We start from the raw sequence: 22,751 nt of genomic DNA, 5'->3' as shown, positions 1-22,751 counted from the left end.
AGTAATATTTGGATTTCTCCCAATGCTAAGAGCTAGTCAGGGCAGGAATAGGAGGATAGAGCAGATGAATGAATGGCCGAGGAGCTGGTGTATGGGAGAAGGATTCACATTTTTGGATCATTGGAATCTCTTTTGAGGAAGTGACCTGTACAAGAAGAACGGACTGCACCGAAATTGGAAGGGGACTAATATACTGGCAGGGAGATTTGCTAGAGCTGCTCATGAGGATTTAAACTAGTAAGGTGGGGGGTAGGACCCAGGGAGATAGTGAGGAAAGAGATCAATCTGAGACTGGTACAGTTGAGAACAGAAGCAAGTCAAACAGTCAGGGCACGTAGGGAGAAGGTAGGACTAATAAACTAAACTGCATTTATTTCAATAGGGAAGGCAGATGAACTCAGGGCATGGTTAGGAACATGGGACTGGGATATCATAGCAATTACAGAAACATGGCTCAGGGATGGGCAGGACTGGCAGCTTAATGCCCGATGCAAATGCTACAGGAAGGATAGAAAGGGAGGCAAGAGAGAAGGGGGAGTGGCGTTTTTGATAAGAGATGGCATTACAGCTGTATTGAGGGAGGATATTCCCGGAGATACATCCAGGAAAGTTATTTGAGTGGAACTGAGAAATAAGAAAGGATGATCACCTTATTGGGATTGTATTATAGACCCCCTAATAGTCAGAGGGAAATTGAGAAACAAACTTGTAAGGAGATCTCAGCTATCTGCAAGAAAAAAAGGTGGTTATGGTAGGGGATTTTAACTTTCTAAACAGACTGGGACTTCCATAGTGTTAAGGGTTTAGATGGAGAGGAATTTGTTAAGTGTGTTCAAGAAAATTTTCTGATTCAGTATGTGGATGTACCTACTAGAGAAGGTGCAAAACTTGACCTACTCTTGGGAAATAAAGCAGGGCAGGTGATTGAGGTGTCAATGGGGGAGCACTTTGGGACCAGCAACCATAATTCTCCGAGTTTTAAAATAGTGATGGAAAAGGATAGACCAGATCTAAAAGTTGAAGTTCTAAATTGGACAAAGGCCAATTTTGACGGGTTGTGGGGGGGGCAGATGTTAGCAGGTAAAGGGACGGCTGGAAAATGGAAAGCCTTCAGAAATGAGATAACGAGAATCCAGAGAAAGTATACTCCTGTTGGGGTGAAAGGAAAGGCTGGTGGGTATAGGGAATGCTGGATGACTAAAGAAATTGAGGGTTTGATTAAGAAAAAGAAGGAAGCATATGTCAGATATAGACAGGAGAGATTGAGAGTATAAAGACAGTAGGAGTATACTTAAGAGGGAAATCAGGAGGGCAAAAAGGGGACATGAGATAGCTTTGACAAATAGAACTAAGAAGAATCCAAAGGGTTTTTACAAATACATTAAGGACAAAAGGGTAACTAGGCCCCCCCCCCCCCAATATCAGCAAGGCGCCCTTTGTGTGGAGCCCCAGAAAATGGGGGCGATTAACGAGTATTTTGCGTCAGTATTTACTGTGGAGAAGGACATGGAAGATATAGAATGTAGGGAAATAGATGGTGACATTTTGCAAAATGTCCTAATTACAGAGGAGGAAGTGCTGGATGTCTTGAAATGCATAAAGGTGGATAATTCCCCAGGACCTGATAAGGTGTACCCTAGAACTCTGTGGGAAGCTAGGGAAGTGATTGCTGGGCCTCTTGCTGAGATATTTGTAACATTAATCGTTACAAGTGAGGTGCCGGAAGACTGGAGGCTGACTAACGTGGTATCACTGTTTAAGAAGGGTGGTAAGGACAAGCCAGGGAACTATAGACCAGTGAGCCTGACGTCGGTGGTGGGCAAGTTTTTGGAGGGAATCCTGAGGGACAGCATATACATGTATTAGGAAAGGCAAGGACTAATTAGGGATAGTTAACATGGCTTTGTGTGTGGGAAATCATGTCTCACAAACTTGATTGAGTTTTTTGACGAAGTAACAAAGAGGATTGCTGAGGGCAAAGCGGTAGATGTGATCTGTATGAACTTTTGTCTGGATTCTTGTTATCTCATTTCTGAAGGCTTCCCATTTTCCAGCTGTCCCTTTACCTGCTAACATCTGCCCCCCTCCCCCCCCCACCCATCAAAATTGGCCTTTGTCCAATTTAGAACTTCAACTTTTAGATCTGTATGGACTTTTGTCAGATGTTCGACAAGGTTCCCCATGGGAGACTGGTTAGCAAGGTTAGATTTCACGGAATACAGGGAGAACTAGCCATTTGGATACAGAACTGGCTCAAAGGTAGAAGTCAGACGGTGTGGTGGAGGGTTGTTTTTCAGACTGGAGGCCTGTGACCAGTGGAGTGCCACAAAGATTGGTGCTGGATCCTCTACTTTTCATCATTTATATAAATGATTTGGATGCGAGCATAAGAGGTATAGTTAGTAAGTTTGCAGATGACACCAAAATTGGAGGTGTAGTGGACAGCGAAGAACGTTACCTCAGATTCAAATGGGATCTTGATCAGATGGGCCAATGGGCAGATAGGTGGCAGGTGGAGTTTAATTCAGATAAATGCGAAGTGTTGCATTTTGGGAAAGCAAATCTTAGCAGGACTTAAACACTTAATAGTAAGGTGCTAGGGAGTGTTCCTGAACAAAGAGACCTTGGAGTGCAGGTTCATAGCTCCTTGAAAGTGGAGTCACAGGTAGATAATGAAGAAGGCATTTGGAATGCTTTCCTTTATTGGTCAGAGCATTGAGTACAGGAGTTGGGAGGTCATGTTGCAGCTGTACAGGACATTGGTTAAGCCACAGTTGGAATATAGCGTGGAATTCTGGTCTCCTTCCTGACAGAAAGCTGTTGTGAAATGTGAAAGGGTTCAGAAAAGATTTACAAGGATGTTGCTAGGATTGGAGGATTTGACACATATGAAAAAGAAGAACAGGCTGGCGCTCTTTTCCTGGAGCGTCAGAGGCTGAGGGGTGACCTTATAGAGGTTTACAAAGTTGAGGAGCATGGATATGATAAATAGACAAAGTCTTCTCCCTGGGGTGGGGGGCCAGAACTAGAGGGCATAGGTTTAGGGTGAGAGGGGAAAGATATAAAAGACCTAAGGGGTAACATCTTCACTTAGAGGGTGGTACATGTATGAAATGAGCTGCCTGAGGATGTGGTGGAGGCTGGTACAATTGCAACATTTAAAGGGCATTTGAATGGGTATATGAATAGGAAGGGTTTGGAGGGATATGGGCCGGATGCTGGCAGGTGGGACTAGATTGGTTTGGGATATCTGGTCAGCATGGACGGGTTGGACCGAAGGATCTGTTTCTGTGATGTACATTTCTATGACTCTGTGGTCCCTTAATTGAGTGGTGACCCTATCTCTTGACTAATTAAAGGAGGAGCCAATTCAAAATCCGAATGAATAACTGTTTACCCGAGAGATGGGTTCGGCCCCAGAAAACATCCCAACCTCTGGTTCCCATCCCAAGATGATAAACCTACCCAAAAGTGTGTTAAAAAAAATCCCAGTGGCAAATACAATTATGTGCAATAAATCTTAATAATGTTAAGAGGCTGAGTTGAAGCTGACTAGCTTACCATTGTATCCTCCAATTCTCTCTGAAATGAGTGCAAACATCATGCTGACAGAGTGTAAAATTCAGGCTAAAAACTAAAAACAGATTTAGGTTAAGTAAAATCATGTTGAACAAAGATTACATTGAAAGTTAACAACACAGGTCCTATTACATCATCTGTTTCAAATGATATAAATTCAAGTAAATGTTTCACCCTCAACATTTCATCATGAGCCCATGATTTCAAAAGAAAGTGCCAGAAAAAGAACTCAAACATATAGCACATAAAAACACAAAAGTGAAGTATATGGGATACCAACTAGTTTCTTTCACACTCAAACTTGCACACTAACAGTAAAGATATTGTGTGCAATTCATTAAAAAATTTGAACTTCCAATAATTTTTGCAGTAATGAGTGAGAGATCGAAGGAAATGGAGATGTGAAGATCTTGAAGATGCATGGCCTAGTTAAACAAGACTTGAAATAATTATATTCAAATTGCAGGTAGATGCTTTTGTATTCTTTCTTTTCTTTCAGAAACCTGCAAAGTCATCAATGGGGTCAATGCAAATTTATAACTTATGTTACAACTTTCTAGACAGATGTGTATTCCTACTAGCCTAAATGAAATTAAGTTAAGACAAAGAAATAGTTAACAATCACTGGATGTAGGTTTGCTCGCTGAGCTGGAAGGTTTGTTTTCAGACGTTTCGTCACCATACCTGGTAACATCATCAGTTAGCTACCGGATGAAGCACTGTTGTTTTGGCCTGCTTTTTATTTATGTGTTTAGGTTTCCTTGGATTGGTGATGTCATTTCCTGTGGTGATGTTCTTTCACTCAGGGGGTGGTAAATGGGATACAAGTCTATGTGTTTGTTGATAAGAGTTCCGGTTGTAATGCCATGCTTCTCAGAATTCTTGTGCGTCTCTCTGTTGGCTTGTCGTTGGAACTTTATCAACAAATACATTGACTTGGATCCCATTTACCACCCCCCGAGAAAAAGAATAGGACATGACATCACCACAGGAAATAATGTCACCACCCCAAGGAAACCTAAGCACATAAAAAGAAAGCACTGATGATGTCACCTAGTATGGTGACAAAACGTCTGAAAACGAACCTTCCAGCTCAGTGAGCAAACTTACATCCAGAACCTCAACATGAGCTATAAATCTTCTCATACCTTCTCAAAACTTGGTAACTTAACAAGTTAATAATCAGCGAAGACATGGCTACTGGTGCCCACAACAATTTTAATTCATGGAGGATAAAATACAGCCAATTTCTAAATTGAAACTGGCTAGGTCACACAATAACAATCAACTTTTAAGTGAAATTAATTTTTAACTTTGCTTTTGAAATTTGCATTAATTACAGACAAAGACAAGTTTATAAATCCATTAGTTCTGATAAAAGCACTGCAGCTAAAATATTAACTTATTTGTTTTTTCATGTGCCGATTGATTTTAATTGGTTCAGGAGTTCTATAGTAATAATAAATCTGCTTGACTGATTGTAACTGATACTGAAACGCCAATAAAAACAAAACTGTATTATTCATATCTCTCTAATTTTTACATACTGTGAGTTAACTGTCACTGGCTGGGTCAGCATTTATTGCTCATCCCTAACTGTGCTTGACTGAGTGAATTGCTAAGTGATTTCAGAGGGTAGTTAGGAGTCACCACATTGCTGTGTGTCTGGCATCACATCTTGGCCAAACCAGGTAAGTATGACTGATATCTTTCCCTAAAGGACATTCATGAACTGATGTGTATTTTTCATGATTTGACATTAAACTAGCTTTTAATTCCAGGTTTTTTTAAACTGCATTTGAATTTCACTAAATGCATTGGTGGCATTCAAACTCATGTTACCAAAGCATTAGTCTGGGACTCTAGATTATTTATCCAATGAATATTATCACTATGTCATTGCTAGCCCTTATATCAATACTTTTTCAACAGATTACTCAACTCCCTTTGAAAGGCTTTAATTAACTCTAAAGTTCCCTTCTTTTAAATTCTGTTCCAAACACAACTTGTTCAAGATCTTAACACTGCCATAAATTGAAAAGAATGAAAATTTATCAAAATGATATGCAGGAGGCCAGGAAATGTAGTTTGACAAGCAGTAGTACATTCTACGTACAAAAGTGATCATTATATCCTCATCGTTACGATGCAATAGCTCATTTATTTCCAGACTGACTGTAACTTTTAATTTATTTTTCCAGCCACTTACAGTCATTGCTAATTCCAAATATGAGTTGTCATGAAAACAGAAATTTATGAAACCACCACTCCCAAAGAATTTATTTGACCTCTAAATTTTAATCAAAAGATAATGTTACTGACTGCATGTTATAGTAGTCTCCATTGATCAATTTATCTTTTATGTGCCAGCATCATGTCAATAATTTATAATGATCAAAATGGTTGGGATACAATAGCTTAAAATAGGCAGCCTTCAGTTAGTGTTAACAGTTTCACCTGGATCAGAAGGTAATGGATTCAGATCCAACTCCAGAGATGTGTGTACATAAATTGAGGTTGAGACTTTAATACAGTACTGAGGGAGTGCTGCCTGTTTTCAATTTGTTGTGGAATGATCAGCAGTATCTCCAGGAATCTATATAGGCAACCATAGCTTTTCACCATATTTAGCAATGACTTGGATGAAATAATAGAGAGCTGCATGTTCGAGTGTAAATGTTGTGCATATTTTCATTGCAGGAACCCCTGATGTAAAGGGGGGGACAGGGGGAGGTTATGTATTTGGTAATCCTGATGGACTGTTACTTTAAAAAATTGATGTGATGTAATGATCAGCCATCTTCGGTGGGAAATACTCATCCCTAACTATGCTTGACTGAGTGACTTGCTAGGTGATTTCAGAGGGCAGTTCAGAGTCACCGCATTGCTGTACTTCTGGCATCACATCTGTGCCAAACAAGGTAAGGACAAGTGATATCGTTCCCTAAAGGATATTCATGAACTGCCTTGCTGCCTGCAGATTTACCACTTCCTTAATAAAACTGACACCGTTTAAACATTTAAGCCTGGTTCTTGTTGAAACTTAACACAAGAAGCAAAGTGGTGACGACGAAGGGGTAAAATCTGCTTACATGTAATCCAATAATTCATTTTGGAGATGCTTTGATAAAAAGAAAAAGAAATCAAAAAACACCATCACTGCACTGAAGCAGGTATAGTCAGTAAAAGAAAGGATTTCGTCTCAGCAAAAGGTGAATGGTACAGAAGAACATGTTCCACTGAGAAGTTACGCTCAATAATGAGTATCTTAAAGGGTGGGAAATGGTGTATAGACTTGGAAAGAAACAGACAGCCTTAGGAGTATCTTGTTCTAAAATGGGAAGAAGCAAGGTAGTTCTAAAATGTTTGTAGTACAGTGTTATGCAGGCCCTTCCTGCTTAAAGAACACAAAAAAATTGTTGAGACTTTAGCACCATATGATTGTATGGTGAAAATATAGAGAGCTGAAACTCCTACACAGAGAGATTCCATTATTTTGTCAAGCTAACAAATTTGAAGTGGATATTGTCATCTCCGTGTTCTGCAGTATTATGTTGGAAGGAGTTTTCAACCTCTTGAGGAGTCTGATGAAGCCAGAGATGTTGATTTCAAAAATTTAAGAAATATTAGAAATCCTACAAACCATTTTGATTGCAATTGTGGAATCTGCACCTTTCAGTAATCAGCAGGATGGTGAATCTATCTCCCAATTTTAAAGAAGTTAACAAAATTCTGTGAATTAGGAGATGACTTAAATGGTTTTATCAGGGACAGACTGGAGTGAGGTTGAAGAGGTGAAGCAATCCAGAAGAGATGACAAGTCATTCTGCTATAACGTGACAGTTGTGTTCCTCTGCAAGCTTGCTATGGGAAACTGCTATAGAAATTGTGCTATAGAAGATCGTGCTATGGGAAACCTGCTATACCCGTTTAGCAGAATGTTCATGTGATGCAAGTAATGTCCATAATTCATCAATCGCATTATAGCCAATTCGCGCTGATGAAATGTGTGTTATAGAGCTACCTGTACTGATGGAAAGGAACCTATGCTTAAAGAAAGCTCTCAAAATCAGTCTTGATGGAACTCGTAGCCACGAGAGCTCAACAGCTAAACCCAAGCATGGGAGTTCATAAAATGGCAGCTGGGAGATCAGCACCAACACAGACTCAAAACTGTTTCGAAAAACAGGTCATACAGCAGCAAAGTACTGGTACAAAAGAAGCTGAGTGCAGAAACTGTATGTTGCTCACATTACTTTGACAAATAAATGCCTGGTCAATGTGTCCTTTTTGTTTGCCAAAGTTCAGAAACCTAAGAAAATCTACACAGTACAAAGAGGGCATGAGAAAAGCACACAACCACAGTCCAAAGAGCTGGTGTTAAACATACTAGCCATTTTTATATGAGAATATAGGAAACATGGTTAGTAAGTTTGTGAATTGCACCAAAGTTGATGGTATCGTGGACAGTAAAGGTGGTTATCTAATCGTACAACGAGATTTTGATCAACTGGGTCAGTGGGCTGAGGAGTGACAGGTGAAGTTTAATTTAGATAAATACAAGATGCTGTATTTTGGTAAGCCAATGCCAGTGTAGGACTTTCACAGGTAATGGTAAGGCCCTGGAGAGTGAACAGATAACTGTGGGTGCAGGTATATAGTTCCATGAAAGCGGCACTGCAGATAAACAGGGTGGTGAACATGACATTTGGCATGCTTGCCTTCATAGGTCAGAGCACTGAGTCTAGGAGTTGGGACGTCATGGTGCAGCTGTTCAAGACATTGGGTAGGCTACTTTTAGAACATTATGTACAATTCTGGTCACCCTGTTATGGGAAGGATGTTGTTCTCTGGAAAAAAGTTACCAGGATGTTGCCAGGACTGGAGGATTTCAGTTATAAGCAGAGGCTGGGTTGGCTGGGCTTTTTTTCTCCCTGGAGTGTCAAAGGCTAAATGGGTGACCTTATAGAGGCTTATAAACTCATGAGGGGCAGAGATAAGGTAATTTTTCCTTGGTAGGAATCCAAAACTGGACTGCATAAGTTTAAGGTGAGAGAGGAAAGATTTACAAGGGACCTGGGGAATAATCTTTTCACACAGAGGGTGATGTGTGTTTGGCCCATATCCCTCTAAACCTTTCTTACTCATAGCGCGTTTTGAGAAGATTTGTAACTCAGGTAGAGGTTCTGGATGTAGGTAGGCTCACTGAGCTGCAAAGTTCATTTCCAGACGTTTCGTCACCCTATGAGGTAACATCTTCAGTGGGCCTCCGGGCGAAGCACTGTTGGTAATTCCTGCTTTCCATTTATATGTTTGGGTTTCTTTGGGTTGGTGATGTCATTTCCTGTGTTGATGTGATTTCCTGTTATTTCTTTCAAGGGGTAGTAGATGGGGTCTAACTCGGTGTGTTTGTTGATAGAGTTCCAGAAATGACTGCCAGACTACTCAGACCCCTTGGCCTCATGGTAGCCCACAAACCCATCAACATACTAAAACAGCAGCTGATGAACTTGAAAGACAAGCAAAACTAATATTATTTACAAAATACCATGCAAGGACTGTAACAAACACTACATTGGACAAACAGGCAGAAAACTAGCCACCAGGATACATGAACATCAACTAGCCACAAAAAGACATGACCCTCGCTTACTAGTATCCTTTCATACAGAGGAAAAAGGACTCCACTTCGACTGGGACAACACATCCATTCTAGGACAAGCCAAACAGAGAAACACACAAGAATTCCTAGAAGCATGGCATTCCAACCAGAACTTATTATTTTTATTATTTTCAGAAATAATTCTACCCATGAGCTCCTTGGAGAAAAAAAATGTTGGCAGTATGGTTGTATTGTGTGGTTTCATCACATCTCTGCAAAACCCATCTTTGCCCATGTGTTTGAACTGCATGACTACATTGTCAAATGAAAGCATAAGGCCAAGCAAATTGAAAAACAAACAACATTCGGATATATGGCATCCAGATAAGAAGGATAAACCCTTAGACTTCTTCAAAAACCTTCGAGATAATTTTGAGAGAAGGCCAATGCTGAAACAAATGCTTACTCAAACATCACAGAAATTAGAGAGGGTTTTGTTGCATCATACAATATTCGTAAACTGATTGCTAAAAGTGGAAATGCTCGCTACGTTTATGAGTCACTTATCCTGCCTTCAGTGTCCATAATAATATCTGATGTCATGAATTTGAGTGCCAAAGAAGCAATTCAGGCTATTCCTTTGAGTAATGCTACTGTTGCCAAAAGAATCGATGAGATGGCATGGTACATTGAAGAGGGATTGGTCAGTTCATTACAATCCAAGAAATTGTCCTTACAACTAGACAAACCGACTTTGCAAAATAACGATGGTCTTTTCATGGCTTGAGAGAGATTCTGGAACAGAAACAAATTAATTGAAGAGATGTTATTTGCCAGGAGGATTAAAATTGATACTAAGGAACTGTCTATTTGTGAAGAAGTCAAAAGTTACTTAAGCGAGAACAATATTCCAATGAAGAATATAGCTGCTTGTGCAACCGATGGTGCTGCTTCTATCATTGGTTGATACAGAGGATTCATTGCCCATCTGAAAAGAGCTATACCTTTTGTCTTTACTAATCATTGTGTCATTCACAGGGAGCACCTAGAAGCTAAAAGCTTAGGAGGATGCTTCAACCTTTCGCCTTCAGTTGTCATAAAGGCCGTATACTTCATCAAATCCCATGCCCTTCAGGATCATCTTTTCCAGTAGCTGTGTGAAGAAAATGAAGAACACTTCCGGACACTGCTGCTGCATATCGAGGTGAGGTGGCTTTCCAAGAGAAACTGTCTTCAACATTTTGTTACATTCTGGGACACCATCGTTCCCTTCATGTCTGATAAAGAGTATGGAGAAAGATTTGCTGATGTTAAGGCGGACATATTTTATTTGGCAGATAGCTTGCAGAAACGTAATTTGTTAAACAAGACCTTACAGGGTAAAAACAGTAACCTCATAGATTGTAAGGAAGCCACTGTTTCTTTCCTTAAGAAATTCGAAGTCGACTGGCACAACATGGGGCGTCAAGAATTTTTACAATTTCCAAACCTGAAGACAATCGCAGAGGCACTGAAGGATGATGAACTAACCATTTATGTTCAAAGTTTGTGAGAAGATTTGTAGCTCGGGTGCTCGTTGCTGTGGTTCTGTTCGCCGAGCTGGAAGTTTTTGTTGCAAACATTTTGTCCCCTGTCTAGGTGACATCCTCAGTGCTTGGGAGCCTCCTGTGAAGCGCTTCTGTGGTGTTTCCTCCGGCATTTATAGTGGCCTGTCCCTGCCGCTTCCGGTTGTCAGTTTCAGCTGTCCGCTGTAGTGGCCGGTATATTGGGTCCAGGTCTATGTGTTTGTTGATGGAGTTTGTGGATGAGTGCCATGCTTCTAGGAATTCCCTGGCTGTTCTTTGTTTGGCTTGCCCTATAATGGTAGTGTTGTCCCAGTCAAATTCATGTTGCTTGTCGTCTGCGTGTGTGGCTACTAGGGATAGCTGGTCGTGTCATTTCGTGGCTAGTTGATGTTCATGGATGCGGATCGTTAGCTGTCTTCCTGTTTGTCCTATATAGTGTTTTGTGCAGTCCTTGTATGGGATTTTGTACACTACATTAGTTTTGCTCATGCTGGGTATCGGGTCCTTCGTTTTGGTGAGTTGTTGTCTGAGAGTGGCTGTTGGTTTGTGTGCTGTTATAAGTCCTAGTGGTCGCAGTCGTCTGGCTGTCATTTCAGAGATGTTCTTGATGTATGGTAGTGTGGCTAGTCCTTTGGGTTGCGGCATGTCCTCGTTCTGTTGTCTTTCCCTTAGGCATCTGTTGATGAAATTGCGAGGATATCCGTTTTTTGCGAATACCTTGTATAGGTGTTCCTCTTCCTCTTTTTGCAGTTCTGGTATGCTGCAGTGTGTTGTGGCCCTTTTGAATAGTGTCTTGATGCAACTTCGTTTGTGTATATTGGGGTGGTTGCTTTCATAGTTCAGGACTTGGTCTGTGTGTGTGGCTTTCCTGTGTACCTTAGTGGTGAATTCTCCGTTTGGTGTTCTCTGTACCCTCACGTCTAGGAATGGGAGTTGGTTGTCCTTTTCTTCCTCTCTCGTGAATCGGATTCCTGTGAGTGTGGAGTTGACGATCCGGTGTGTATTCTCTATTTCCGTGTTTTTAATGATTACAAAGGTGTCATCAACGTATCTGACCCAGAGTTTGGGTTGAATTTGTGGTAAGACTGTTTGTTCTAACCTTTGCATTACTGCTTCTGCTATGAGTCCCGAGATCGGTGAGCCCATGGGTGTTCCGTTGATTTATTCGTATATCTGATTGTTGAATGTGAAGTGTGTTGTGAGGCACAAGTCCAGTAGTTTAAGTATGCCATCTTTGTTGATGGGTTCAATGTCCTGTTGTCTGTTATGTCTGTTCAGCAGGTTGGCTATTGTTTCTCTGGCTAGGGCTTTGTCAGTAGACGTGAACAGTGCCGTTATGTCGAATGAGACCATGGTTTCTTCCTTGTCTATGTGTATATTTCTGATGATGTCCAAGAATTCCTGTGTTGATTGTATAGAGTGTCTGGATCCGCTGATCAAGTGTTTCAGTTTCTGCTGTAGTTCTTTCGCCAGTTTGTGTGATGGTGTCCCTGGTAGTGATACTATGGGTCTGAGTGGGATATCTGGTTTGTGCACTTTAGGTAGTCCATAGAATCTGGGGGTGTTGTTGCTTTCAGGTTTCATTCTTTGTAGGTCCAACTTGGTTATCTGTCCGTTTTTTTGTAGGTTCCTCAGTGTGTTGTTTATCTTATTGGTGAGCTGTGGGGTGGGGTCAAACTCCCTCTTTTGGTAGGTGTTGGTATCTGCAAGTAGTTGTTGTGCTTTTTGGATGTACTCTGCTTTGTCCAGGATGACCGTCATTCTGCCTTTGTCTGCTGGTAGTATGATTATGTTCTTATCGTTTCTTAGTGATTTTAGTGCTTCCCTCTCCTTGGTGTTGAGGTTATGTGTTTGTCTTTTCCTTGTTATCAGAGGTACGATACTTTGCCTCACTGTTTGTTGTGTCTCTTCTGTCAGTCCATTGTTCCTGAGCGTGCATTCTAGTGCTGCTAGGAAGTCTGCTGTCTTGGCGTCCCTGTGGTTGTAGTTGAGTCCCTTGGCCAGTATTGTTCTTTCCGTGTCTGTGGGAGAGGTTTTTAACCCAGGTGTGTGTTGTGGTGTCCTCTTTGTTGTGTGTTAGTTTGGCCATTTTTTCTTTTAGCGCCGTTTTTTTTGCGGTGTGTAGTCCTGTTCTGTCCTATGGTGACAGCCTGTTCTATGGTCCGGGTCCATTCCTGATTCGTGGTTTTTGAAATTAACGACTTTTGGCGCGCAATTTCTTGTCTGTATCTGTGAAGTCTGTTGTGAGCGTCTGTAATCATTACCTGGATCATCCTGAGTCCGTTCTGTCTGGCTGTGTCTCTGGCTTGTGGATTGTTGACTGGTGGTCTGTATCTGACACTTGGTGGAAGGAATCGATTCTTTCGGCATTCATGCAGGAACCGGAGTTGTTTGTATGTGGCGCTTAGCGCAGGATTCCCATTTCCAGGCTTGTCGTAGTGTCTCTCGCCCGTAGGTGTTCAAAGTTTGCGAGAAGATTTATAGCTCGGGTGCTCGTTGCTGTGGTTCTGTTCACCGAGCTGGAAGTTTTTGTTGCAAACGTTTCGTCCCCTGTCTAGGTGATATCCTCCGTGCTTGGGAGCCTCCTGTGAAGCGCTTCTGTGGTGTTTCCTCCGGCATTTATTAGTGGCCTGTCCCTGCCGCTTCCGGTTGTCAGTTTCAGCTGTCCGGTGTAGTGGCCGGTATATTGGGTCCAGGTCTATGTGTTTGTTGATGGAGTTTGTGGATGAGTGCCATGCTTCTAGGAATTCCCTGGCTGTTCTTTGTTTGGCTTGCCCTATAATGGTAGTGTTGTCCCAGTCAAATTCATGTTGCTTGTCGGGCAAGCCAAACAAAGAACAGCCAGGGAATTCCTAGAAGCATGGTACTCATCCACAAACTCCTTCAACAAACACATAGACCTGGACCCAATATACCGGCCACGACAGTGGACAGGTGAAACTGACAACTGGAAGCGGCAGGGACAGGCCACTATAAATGCCGGAGGAAACACCACAGAAGCGCTTCACAGGAGGCTCCCAAGCACTGAGGATGACACCTAGACAGGGGACGAAACGTTTGCAACAAAAACTTCCAGCTCGGCGAACAGAACCACAGTAACCATTTATGTGAAACATCTAAAGCAAATATGCAAGAAAGATTTAATGACTTGTCAAACCTCGGTATCCCTGATTGATTTTGAATCCATTTGAAGCACAACCTACCTAAGGCAGAAATTCAAGAGAGGTTGATTGATTTTCAGAGTGATACAACTGCACATTGTCAGTTCCTGATGAAGGGCTTTTGCTTTGGTTGAGTGCAGATTCTGCCAGGTAGTTTCCTTGACATTCCTGATGAAGGGCTTTTGCCCGAAACGCCGATTTTCCTGCTCCTCGGATGCTGCCAGACCAGCACTCTAATCTTGACATTGTCAGTTCAGTAAGTTAAAAAAAGATTTTTGGATCAAGAGTGATTTGCCGAATAAATTTACAACACTGTGGGAAAAAGCCCAAATTTTTTTTATTGCCTTTCCCTCCACATATTTGGTTGAGAGCAGGTTCTGCCAGGTAGTTTCCTTGACAAAATCCAGGAACAGAATTGATATTACAACAAGAAGTGATCACAACTGTCATTGTCTAATTTGGAGCCTGATATCATGAAGCTTACAGAAAAGCACCAAGGTCAAAAGTCGCACTAGGCCTGATAGATGTTCAATTTCAAACAGTCGTATTTTAAGTTTTACCCAGCATGTGGAAGGTTCAAGTTTTCTTGGTGTTCAATCGCAAATGATTTTCTGTCCACCTGTTCATGTTGTATCCCTGTTTAAAAGGGTGGCCCTGGAACCTGAGAAGAGCTCCTGGGGGCTGTAGCCAAAAAAGTGAATAAATCAGTGATTCTTAAATCATACAGCACAGAAACAGACCCTTCGGCTCAACCAGTCCATGCTGACCATAATCCTAAACTGAACTAGTCCCACCAGCCTGCTCCTGACCCATATTTCTCCAAACCCATCCTATTCATATACTAATATAAATATCTTTTAAATGTTCTATTTGTACCCACATTCACCACTTCCTCAGGAAGTTCATTCCACTTGCAAGCCACTTTCTGTGACAAATTTACCCCTCATTTTTTAACATCTCTTTCTTGTTACATTAAAAGTGTACCCCTTAGCCTTGAAACTCTCCCATCCTTGGCTAAAGTCAACCACTATTAACTCTATCTATTGCCCTCATTATTTTATAAACTTCTATAAGTTCTCCTTTCAACCTCCTACGCTCCAGTGAAAAAAGTCTCAGCCTTTCACTATAACTCAAACCTTCCGTACCCGACAACATCTTTGTAAACTTTTCTGAACCCTCTCCAGCTTAATAATACCCTTCCTATAACTGGTTGACCAGAATTGGACACAGTATTCACCAACATGACTTCCCAACTCCTATACTAAAACTACCAACAATGAAGGCAAGCATGCCAAATGCCTTTTTAACCACCCTATCTGTGTGTGACATACACTTCAACGAATTATGTATCTGAACTCATTAGTGCCTCTCTTCCACAACACTACTAAAGGCCCTACCATTAGTTGTATAAGTCCCACCCCTTGTTTGTTGTACCAAAATGCAATTCCTCACATTTATCCAGTTTGAACTCCATCTGTCATTTTTCAGCCCATTAATCCACTTGACTAAGATCCCTTTGCAATCTTATAAAACCTTCTTCGCTATCTACGATGCCACAAATTTTGGTATCGTCCACAAACTTACTAACCATGCCTTCTATATTCTCATCCAAAACATTCATATAAATGACAAATAAAAGAGGACCAAGAACCAATCCCTATGGAACACCATAGAGGCCTTCAGTCTGAAAAACAACCCTCCATCACCATTCTGTGGCTCCTGCCATTAAGTCAATTATGTATCCTGAATCCCATGTGACTTAACCTAACTAATTGGTCTGCCATGCGGAATCTTGTTGAAGGCTTTACTAAAGTCCAAATAAACAACATCAACTGCTCTACCCTTAATCTTTTTGGTAACTTCCTCAAAAAACACAATCAAGTTTGTGAGACCTGATTTGCCTCCAGTCATCAGGCACCTCCCCCGTTATAGATTATGTAAATATTTCGGCAAGAAATCACACAGTTTCCTCCCTTACCTCCCACAACATTCTGGCATATATTAGATCAGGTCCCAGAGATTTAATTGCCACTATATTCTCTAAGATATCCCAAATTTCCACTTCTGTAATGTGAACTGTTTTAAAACATCAAAATGTATTCTTCTGCGTTGTCTAGCCTCCAGTTTTTTCTCCACAGTAAAAAATGATGCAAAATATTCATTTAATATCTCTCCCATCTCCTGGGGGTTCAACACAAGAATGATCTCCTCGATCCTTAAAGGGCCCTACCCTCTCTGTACTGACCATCTTGCTCTTAGTGTATTGTAGAATCTCTTTGGATTATCCTTAACCTTATCTGCCAATGCTATCTCATATCCCCTCTTTGCCTTCCTGATTTCTTTCTTAAGAACGTCCCCACACACTTTATATTGATTAAGAGATTCAATTAATCTATTCATGTACTTATCTAAATGTCTTTTAGACACTGTATCTACCCATATCCACCACTACCTCTAGCAGTTTATTCCACACACAAACCAGTCTCTGTCAAAAAATAAATCCCCTCAGGTCTTTATAAATTCTACCTCCTCTAACTTTAAAAATATGCCCTTTTCTTTTGAAATCCTCCACCCGAGGGAAAAGACACTTGTCATTCACCTTATCTATACACCTCATGATTTTATAAACCTTTACAAAGCTCTCAAATAATGATAACTAATAACAAGAAGGACAAGAGCAGCAGATCTACGGGTACGTCATCACCTGCACGTTCCCCTACAAACTACTCACCATTCTGACTCGGAAGTATGGTGCTTTTCCTTAAGTAATGCTGAGTCTAAATAGTAAAACTCTTTCCATAATGGCATTGTGGGTCTGCCTAAACAAAACGGATCACAGTAGTTTGAGAAGACAGCTCACCAGAATCTTAAGTTCAACAAGGCATGGGAAATAAATGCTTGCCCACCACTGCTGACATCCTGTGAATGAATTTTAAAAGATTAAATTTTGTGATCTGGTTCCAATGACTAGGCATGTATTCTTTCAAGACTAAAGGATGATCTAATTTGTGTTTTAAGATGATTAAAAGGATTTGCTGGATGGAGTCCAAAAGTAGGGGACTTAACTTTGAAAATAGAGTTAAGCCATTCAGAGTTGATGTTAGAAAATGATTTTTTTCCCCACAAAGGGGCATGGGAATCTAGACTTGACTGTGACGTTGTTGAGTCTGTGTCAATTGAAAATGTGAAAAGACAATAACAGAGACAAGGTTATTCAGAGTTGCAGAGACAAGTCAGGTGGATGGAAGTTAATAGATCAGCAAACTTAAGTGTCAGAGCAGGTTCAAACAGCTGATTGGCCCACTGCTGTTCCCATGCTCTTTTCAGATGGTTTTGAAGAACCTATGACATTTTTGAAGAAAATGGTTTTTCAGGCTTCCTGGCATTACTTAGCCTTCAATGATTAAGACAGACAAAAATTTTCTTGGTGACTATTTCAGTGCTATTTGTAGGACTTTACATCTTTCCTTCAAGTAATAACATTAATGGTTCCAGCAGACAAATCATAATGTGCAACTAGTTATAAAGCTTTTTCTTAAATCCTGAGGTAGTGATAGGGACAATAGCATTGCAATCTTTTCTTTTTATGGTAACAAATCCTTTGTCTCTGTTTTTTGGGGGAACCTATAGTTAATCCGTCAACTCACTATGAAATACAATTACAATCAAAAAGGAAAACACCTTGTTTTGAAGGTGTGGATATACTGAACCTTTAAGGGAGTTAAAAGCTAGCAGAACTACCTGACAGCAACAAGTGTTCTGAATAAGGTAACAACGTAACACTTGGTCAAATGCTAGATTAGCTGGGCTGCCTGGAAACAATAAAACAGATTTGAATTAGGAGTATCAGTTTTAATTATACCTCCAAAAAAAACCAAACTCCAATCAAGTTTGAATTTAGTATATTGACAATCTTAAAAGCCAATGACACAATCCGATGCTTTGGGGATATAAGACTGGGAAAAACTGAACAGTTGGGAGGAGAACTACCAAGCCACCAGCTTCTGCAGACTGCCCAGAGAATAGCTCCCTTAGAGGTGCCTTTATCGATCTGTGACCTGTGAAGCATAATCCCTTAGAAGACGAAAAGACAACACAGGAGGATCCAAATAGAAGATTTGACAACTGATTGTTTTGAAAACTTGAATTTTTGGTAAATCTTAATCGGGCATTTTTATTGGACTAGTATTGTAGAAGTGAAGGTAAAAGATAGGTTAGAGGAAGGAGTTGTAAATAGTTGGTAGTTAATTATTCGCTGTTCTACCTTAAGAAATAAAGTGGTTAATTTTTACTTTAAGTAGTTCTTGGCCTCTTGAATTTTCACAGATTACTGCACAGGATAAATCTTTTGTGTGTTGCTGGTTTAAATTAAGCAGGAGGGTTTACCCTGTGTCGTAACAACCTTCATACCACTAAATTAACTTTGAAGCTTGGGCTTTGTTCTGATAAGGCTGGCAGCATTGGTTGTCATTATTCCAATGAAATTGAACAGCTTTGGGATTTCAGATATTTATGAAATATGAGAACGGGCAATTGGGCTGGTCTCTCATTCTGCCAAAAGGTACCCTAAAACACCAATATCCATTACAATCCTGATTGGATGAAAGTTTCTCCTCCAGTGGAGTTTCACTGTATACATTCTTGAAGAGGTTATCTTGCTGAATGAGGAATACTCTTGTAAAGAATGTACTGATTTCAAATTATTGCTAAGTTAGGGTGAAAAGCTGAGGATTGTCATTTTTATTGTGATAAAATACCAGTTTATTTGTTTCTTTTAGCTTTTGTTAATTCGATCATGTCTCTGAACATTGTTTAAATTGTCTGTATTGCTGTGCGTGCATCCTTCAAGCACTTCCTATGATCACCAAAACGTTGAGGTGAAGGCGACAGTCAGATTTAATCTACGATCGGACAGGAAAACCTACAAGATAACGACAGACTTGCGAGCATCTTCCTTCGAAATCAGCATGTGAGCATATGCACATTTCCGCTGATCACAAAATCCTCCCATAATGCTCAATAAGATTTAGAGTGCCATCTTGTGACTAGATTATACTTAGTATTAACTGTTTATTAATGCACAAACAGCACGAAACAGAGCACTACAAATTAGGAGAGGGCTAGTAATAAATACACGAATTCAAATGAATGTAGAAATACTAAAATTCTCAAAGAGTTTACCAGTTGTGTCTTTTCTGGAAAAGCTTCCCTGGCTTTTGATTGTTTGCAGACCATTTTATTTAACTTCTAGTTGTTGAATTCTTAACTAACTATTCATCGTAGCAGAAAGCTTTTTTTTATACGGACACACAATTCAAGCGATACATTCCGTATTTACCGTGAATTCCACTCGAGATAAACGAACAGTTCACACAGAAACACCAACTCAATTTGCATCCCTGATTTTCATCCTCTCCTTTCCCCGTCCCCACTGACGCTACGTCCGTGCGCTCGGTTCCTTTAAAAAAAAATCAACCCCACACACAAAAACAATTCCTACATTATCGACGCCATCTTCCACCGGCCTTCAACACAGGAATGGAGTCCCGGCAGAGCCATCGCGTCAACCGAAACAAATAATCCCGGGCAACTCCAGACTATCCCGTCAATCGACGTGTACGGGATTAAAACAAAAAAAATTCAGGATAAATAATAGAGGAAGCGAATTCGCTGTAGGACCGAGTTTACTTGGTGTTTCTGTTTATGAAATGTGACTTTGAGGAAGTAAATAATAAAAAGCGAGTGGTGAGACGGAGATGGGAGGAAGCCGGCGGCGCTGTTGACGCTGTTTGTGCTCGGCCGGAGGAGTGGAACGGGTGACCGTTAAAACCGTTAAGCGGCCGGTCTCGCGCTTGCTGCCCGTCGCCATGGGTAACCAGCTGGCCGGCATCGCCCCGTCCCAGATCCTCTCGGTCGACAGCTACTTCTCCGACATCCACGAGTTCGAGTATGACAGGAGCCTGGGCAGCACCCGCTTCTTCAAGGTGGCGCGGGCCAAGCACCGCGAGGGCCTGGCGGTGGTCAAGGTGTTCGCCGTGCAGGACCCCTCGCTGCCGCTCACCGCCTACAAGCAGGAGCTGGAGGAGCTGCGGCAGCGGCTGCTGGGCGCCGCCAACTGCGTGGCCTTCCAGCGGGCCAGCTTCAGCGAGCGGGCCGCGCTGCTCTTCCGACAGTACGTCCGCGACAACCTCTACGACCGCATCAGCACCCGGCCTTTCCTGGGCCACACCGAGAAGCGCTGGGTGGCCTTCCAGCTGCTCACCGCGCTGGAGCAGGCCCACCGGGCCGGCGTCCGCCACGGCGACATCAAGACCGAGAATGTCATGGTCTCCAGCTGGAACTGGGTGCTGCTGACCGACTTCGCCAGCTTCAAACCCACCTACCTGCCCGAGGATAACCCGGCCGACTTCAACTACTTCTTCGACACTTCCAGGAGGAGGACCTGCTACATCGCCCCCGAGCGCTTCGTGGACGGGACAATGTTCAGCACCGAGCTGGAGGCGGCCAGGGATTCGACCACTCCGCTGGTGGACCTGACTCACAACAACCAGAGGACTAGGGGAGAACTGAAACCAGCCATGGACATCTTCTCCGCAGGTAACTGAACGAAGCCCGGGTTGCTTCTGTGGCGAGTGATCAATGGCAATGAATGTATTTGCGAGGGCTGCTTCAGGAGCACAATGCGGGGGAAGTTGTGCTTCTTTTCCTAACTGCATCCTCTGAGTTTCCTAAAGTGAGGGGTGACCCTTCACTATGTGATACTGGCATACTCCGTACGTGCCAGGGTCAAATCCACGCTCCCTGAGCAGGCACACGGGCAACACTCTCGCTGTCAAATAAATCACGCTGTTTCCCGTTTGCAGTTTGCTGTGCATTTGAAAAGGGGATAAAGCAGGTAAGAATGCTTTTGAAGTTGCAACCGAAAAGCTTAGGGATTATTTTTTAAAAAAGGAAATGGGACCTTTTGAACTTTAGCTTTTTGTCAGAAATAGAACGTGGTGACATAAAAATCAGATTAGAGCTAAAAATCCAATAATGGCCATGATGATTGGAAAGAAGTTGAGTTTAGTAACTTTCCATCTTCTTTCAAGCTGGGAAGTTGGACTGTTAATCCAGAGATCCGGTAAGGTTCTGGGACCCAGGTTTGAGTCCTGCCAGGTAGGTGATGGAATTTGAATTCATTTAAAGAAAACTGGAATTGAGTTTAGTGATGACATGAATTCATTGGGGGGAAAAAACTCATCTAGCTCACTAATGCACTTTTGGGAAGAAATTGCTACCCTTGACTGATCTGACCTACATGTGATTCCAGACGCACAACAATGTGGTTGAGCCTTAACTGCCTTCTTAGTAATTAGGGATGGGCAATAAATGCTGCCCTAGCCAGTAACTTCCACACTTTGTGAATGAATTAAAACAAAAATTGGGGTGAAACAAGGCTGTATCATTTCTGTCAATATTCTTCCCCATATTTCTTGCTGCAACACTCCACCCTGTATTAATGAAGCCTTTATTTGGAATGGAGCTCTTGACAGCGCAAGTGAAAAACTGTTCCACTTGAGTCACCTCCAGTCCAAAGCCAAGACCACTCCAGTCTCTGTTATTCTGATGATGATTGCATGTTTATGCTCTCAGGACAAGCTCCAAACCATTGTCATTGAATTCACAGAAGGATGTGACTGAACATCCATTAAGAAACGTCCTCTGCTACCCAGCTCCTAATGTACAGCATTTTTCCCTATCAAGATCCACCGTGAACTGTTGGACAATGTGGATTTATTCACCAACTCGGCCGCCTCCTTTCAGCAAGGTCAAGACATTTGATAAAATTCAACATTGCCTCCATTGTGCCAGTGCAGTCTTTAGTCATCCGAGGAATAGAATGTTTGATGACAAAGACCTCAACTGGCATCAAGCTCATGGTTTACACGGCAATAGTGCTACTTGCCCTTCTCTAGGCATCGGAGACAGGGATAATGGACAAGCATCTTGCATCCCAAGGGAAGTGTTACCGCAATGCCTCAGCAAAATCCTTTAAAATCCAGTGACAAGATAGGTGCTCTAATATCAGAATCCTCACTGAAATCAAATCTCCTGCATCAAGGCACTGGTTACTGTTAATGGCTGCATTGGTAGCCTGAAAGAAAAAAAATTCCAGAAATGAAATCTCTACTCTGAGCCTCTTCATGATTTATGAGAAGATGCTTCAAGGACATCCACAAAGTGTCCCTGTTTTTTTTTTTTAAAAAAAGCAACACCCCAGTGACACGTGGGAATCTCTTGACCTTGACTGCTCAACCTGGAGTAGCAGCATTTGTGAAGGTGACAACTGCCTCAAGCATCTCTAACAACTCCAGGTGGAGGCCAAGTGCAAACAGCAGAAGAGCATGTAAACCTGAGCATCTCACCCATCTTTCTCTTCAAACACTACTTGCCCCACCTGTGGCCTAGTAGGCAGATCCAGCATTGGATTATTTAGTCAAATCGGGACTCATATCCTGGAGTATAAATAAGTCATCCTCTGTCTCAAGGTTTGGAGGTGCCAGTGTTGAGGTGGGGTGGACAAAGTTAAAAAAAATCACACAACATCAAGTTATAGTCCAACAGGTTTATTTAGAAACACTAGCTTTCGGAGTGTGGCTCCTTCATCAATCACGACCATCTGATGAAGGAGCAGTGCTCCGAAAGCTAGTGCTTCCAAATAAACGCGTTGGATTATAACCTGCTGTTGTGATTTCTAACTTTGTCTCAAGGGACTGCCTAAGAACTCTAGCTTTCATGATCTGCATTCTCTTGGTAATTCAAGCAAGATGATCACTTTCTTATGTTTACTCCTAGTGTACA

General features: G+C 41.8%; 2 protein-coding genes across 7 annotated transcripts in view; one reads left to right on the top strand and one right to left on the bottom strand.

Moving 5' to 3' along the window:
• Positions 1 to 20,408, bottom strand: part of LOC122564419 (uncharacterized) — an 88,764-nt gene extending 68,356 nt beyond the window's left edge. The window contains exons 1-2 of one of the 6 annotated variants that reach the window (XM_087978577.1): positions 20,291 to 20,408; positions 3,562 to 3,634 (exon numbers count right to left, since the gene is read on the bottom strand). The gene's annotated coding sequence lies outside the window, so the exon portion shown is untranslated. Of the gene's footprint in view, positions 1 to 3,561; positions 3,635 to 19,245; positions 19,337 to 19,407; positions 19,570 to 20,290 lie in introns of those variants that run through there. The other 5 variants (XM_043719257.2, XM_043719255.2, XM_087978578.1 and 2 more) reach the window with 5 other exon arrangements.
• Positions 19,593 to 22,751, top strand: part of pik3r4 (phosphoinositide-3-kinase, regulatory subunit 4) — a 105,744-nt gene continuing 102,585 nt past the window's right edge. Inside the window, exon 1 of the mRNA XM_043719254.2 lies at positions 19,593 to 20,504. Within this exon, the coding sequence (XP_043575189.1) occupies positions 19,775 to 20,504 (730 nt within the window). The 5' untranslated portion in view covers positions 19,593 to 19,774. The remainder of the gene's footprint in view (positions 20,505 to 22,751) is intronic.

Source organism: Chiloscyllium plagiosum, unplaced genomic scaffold (assembly GCF_037043375.1).
Source record: "Chiloscyllium plagiosum isolate Xiang-an unplaced genomic scaffold, Cpla_swu_hap1 HiC_scaffold_34, whole genome shotgun sequence".
In the NCBI taxonomy this organism is placed as follows: domain Eukaryota; kingdom Metazoa; phylum Chordata; class Chondrichthyes; order Orectolobiformes; family Hemiscylliidae; genus Chiloscyllium; species Chiloscyllium plagiosum.
This window is presented reverse-complemented; position numbering and strand designations above follow the sequence as displayed.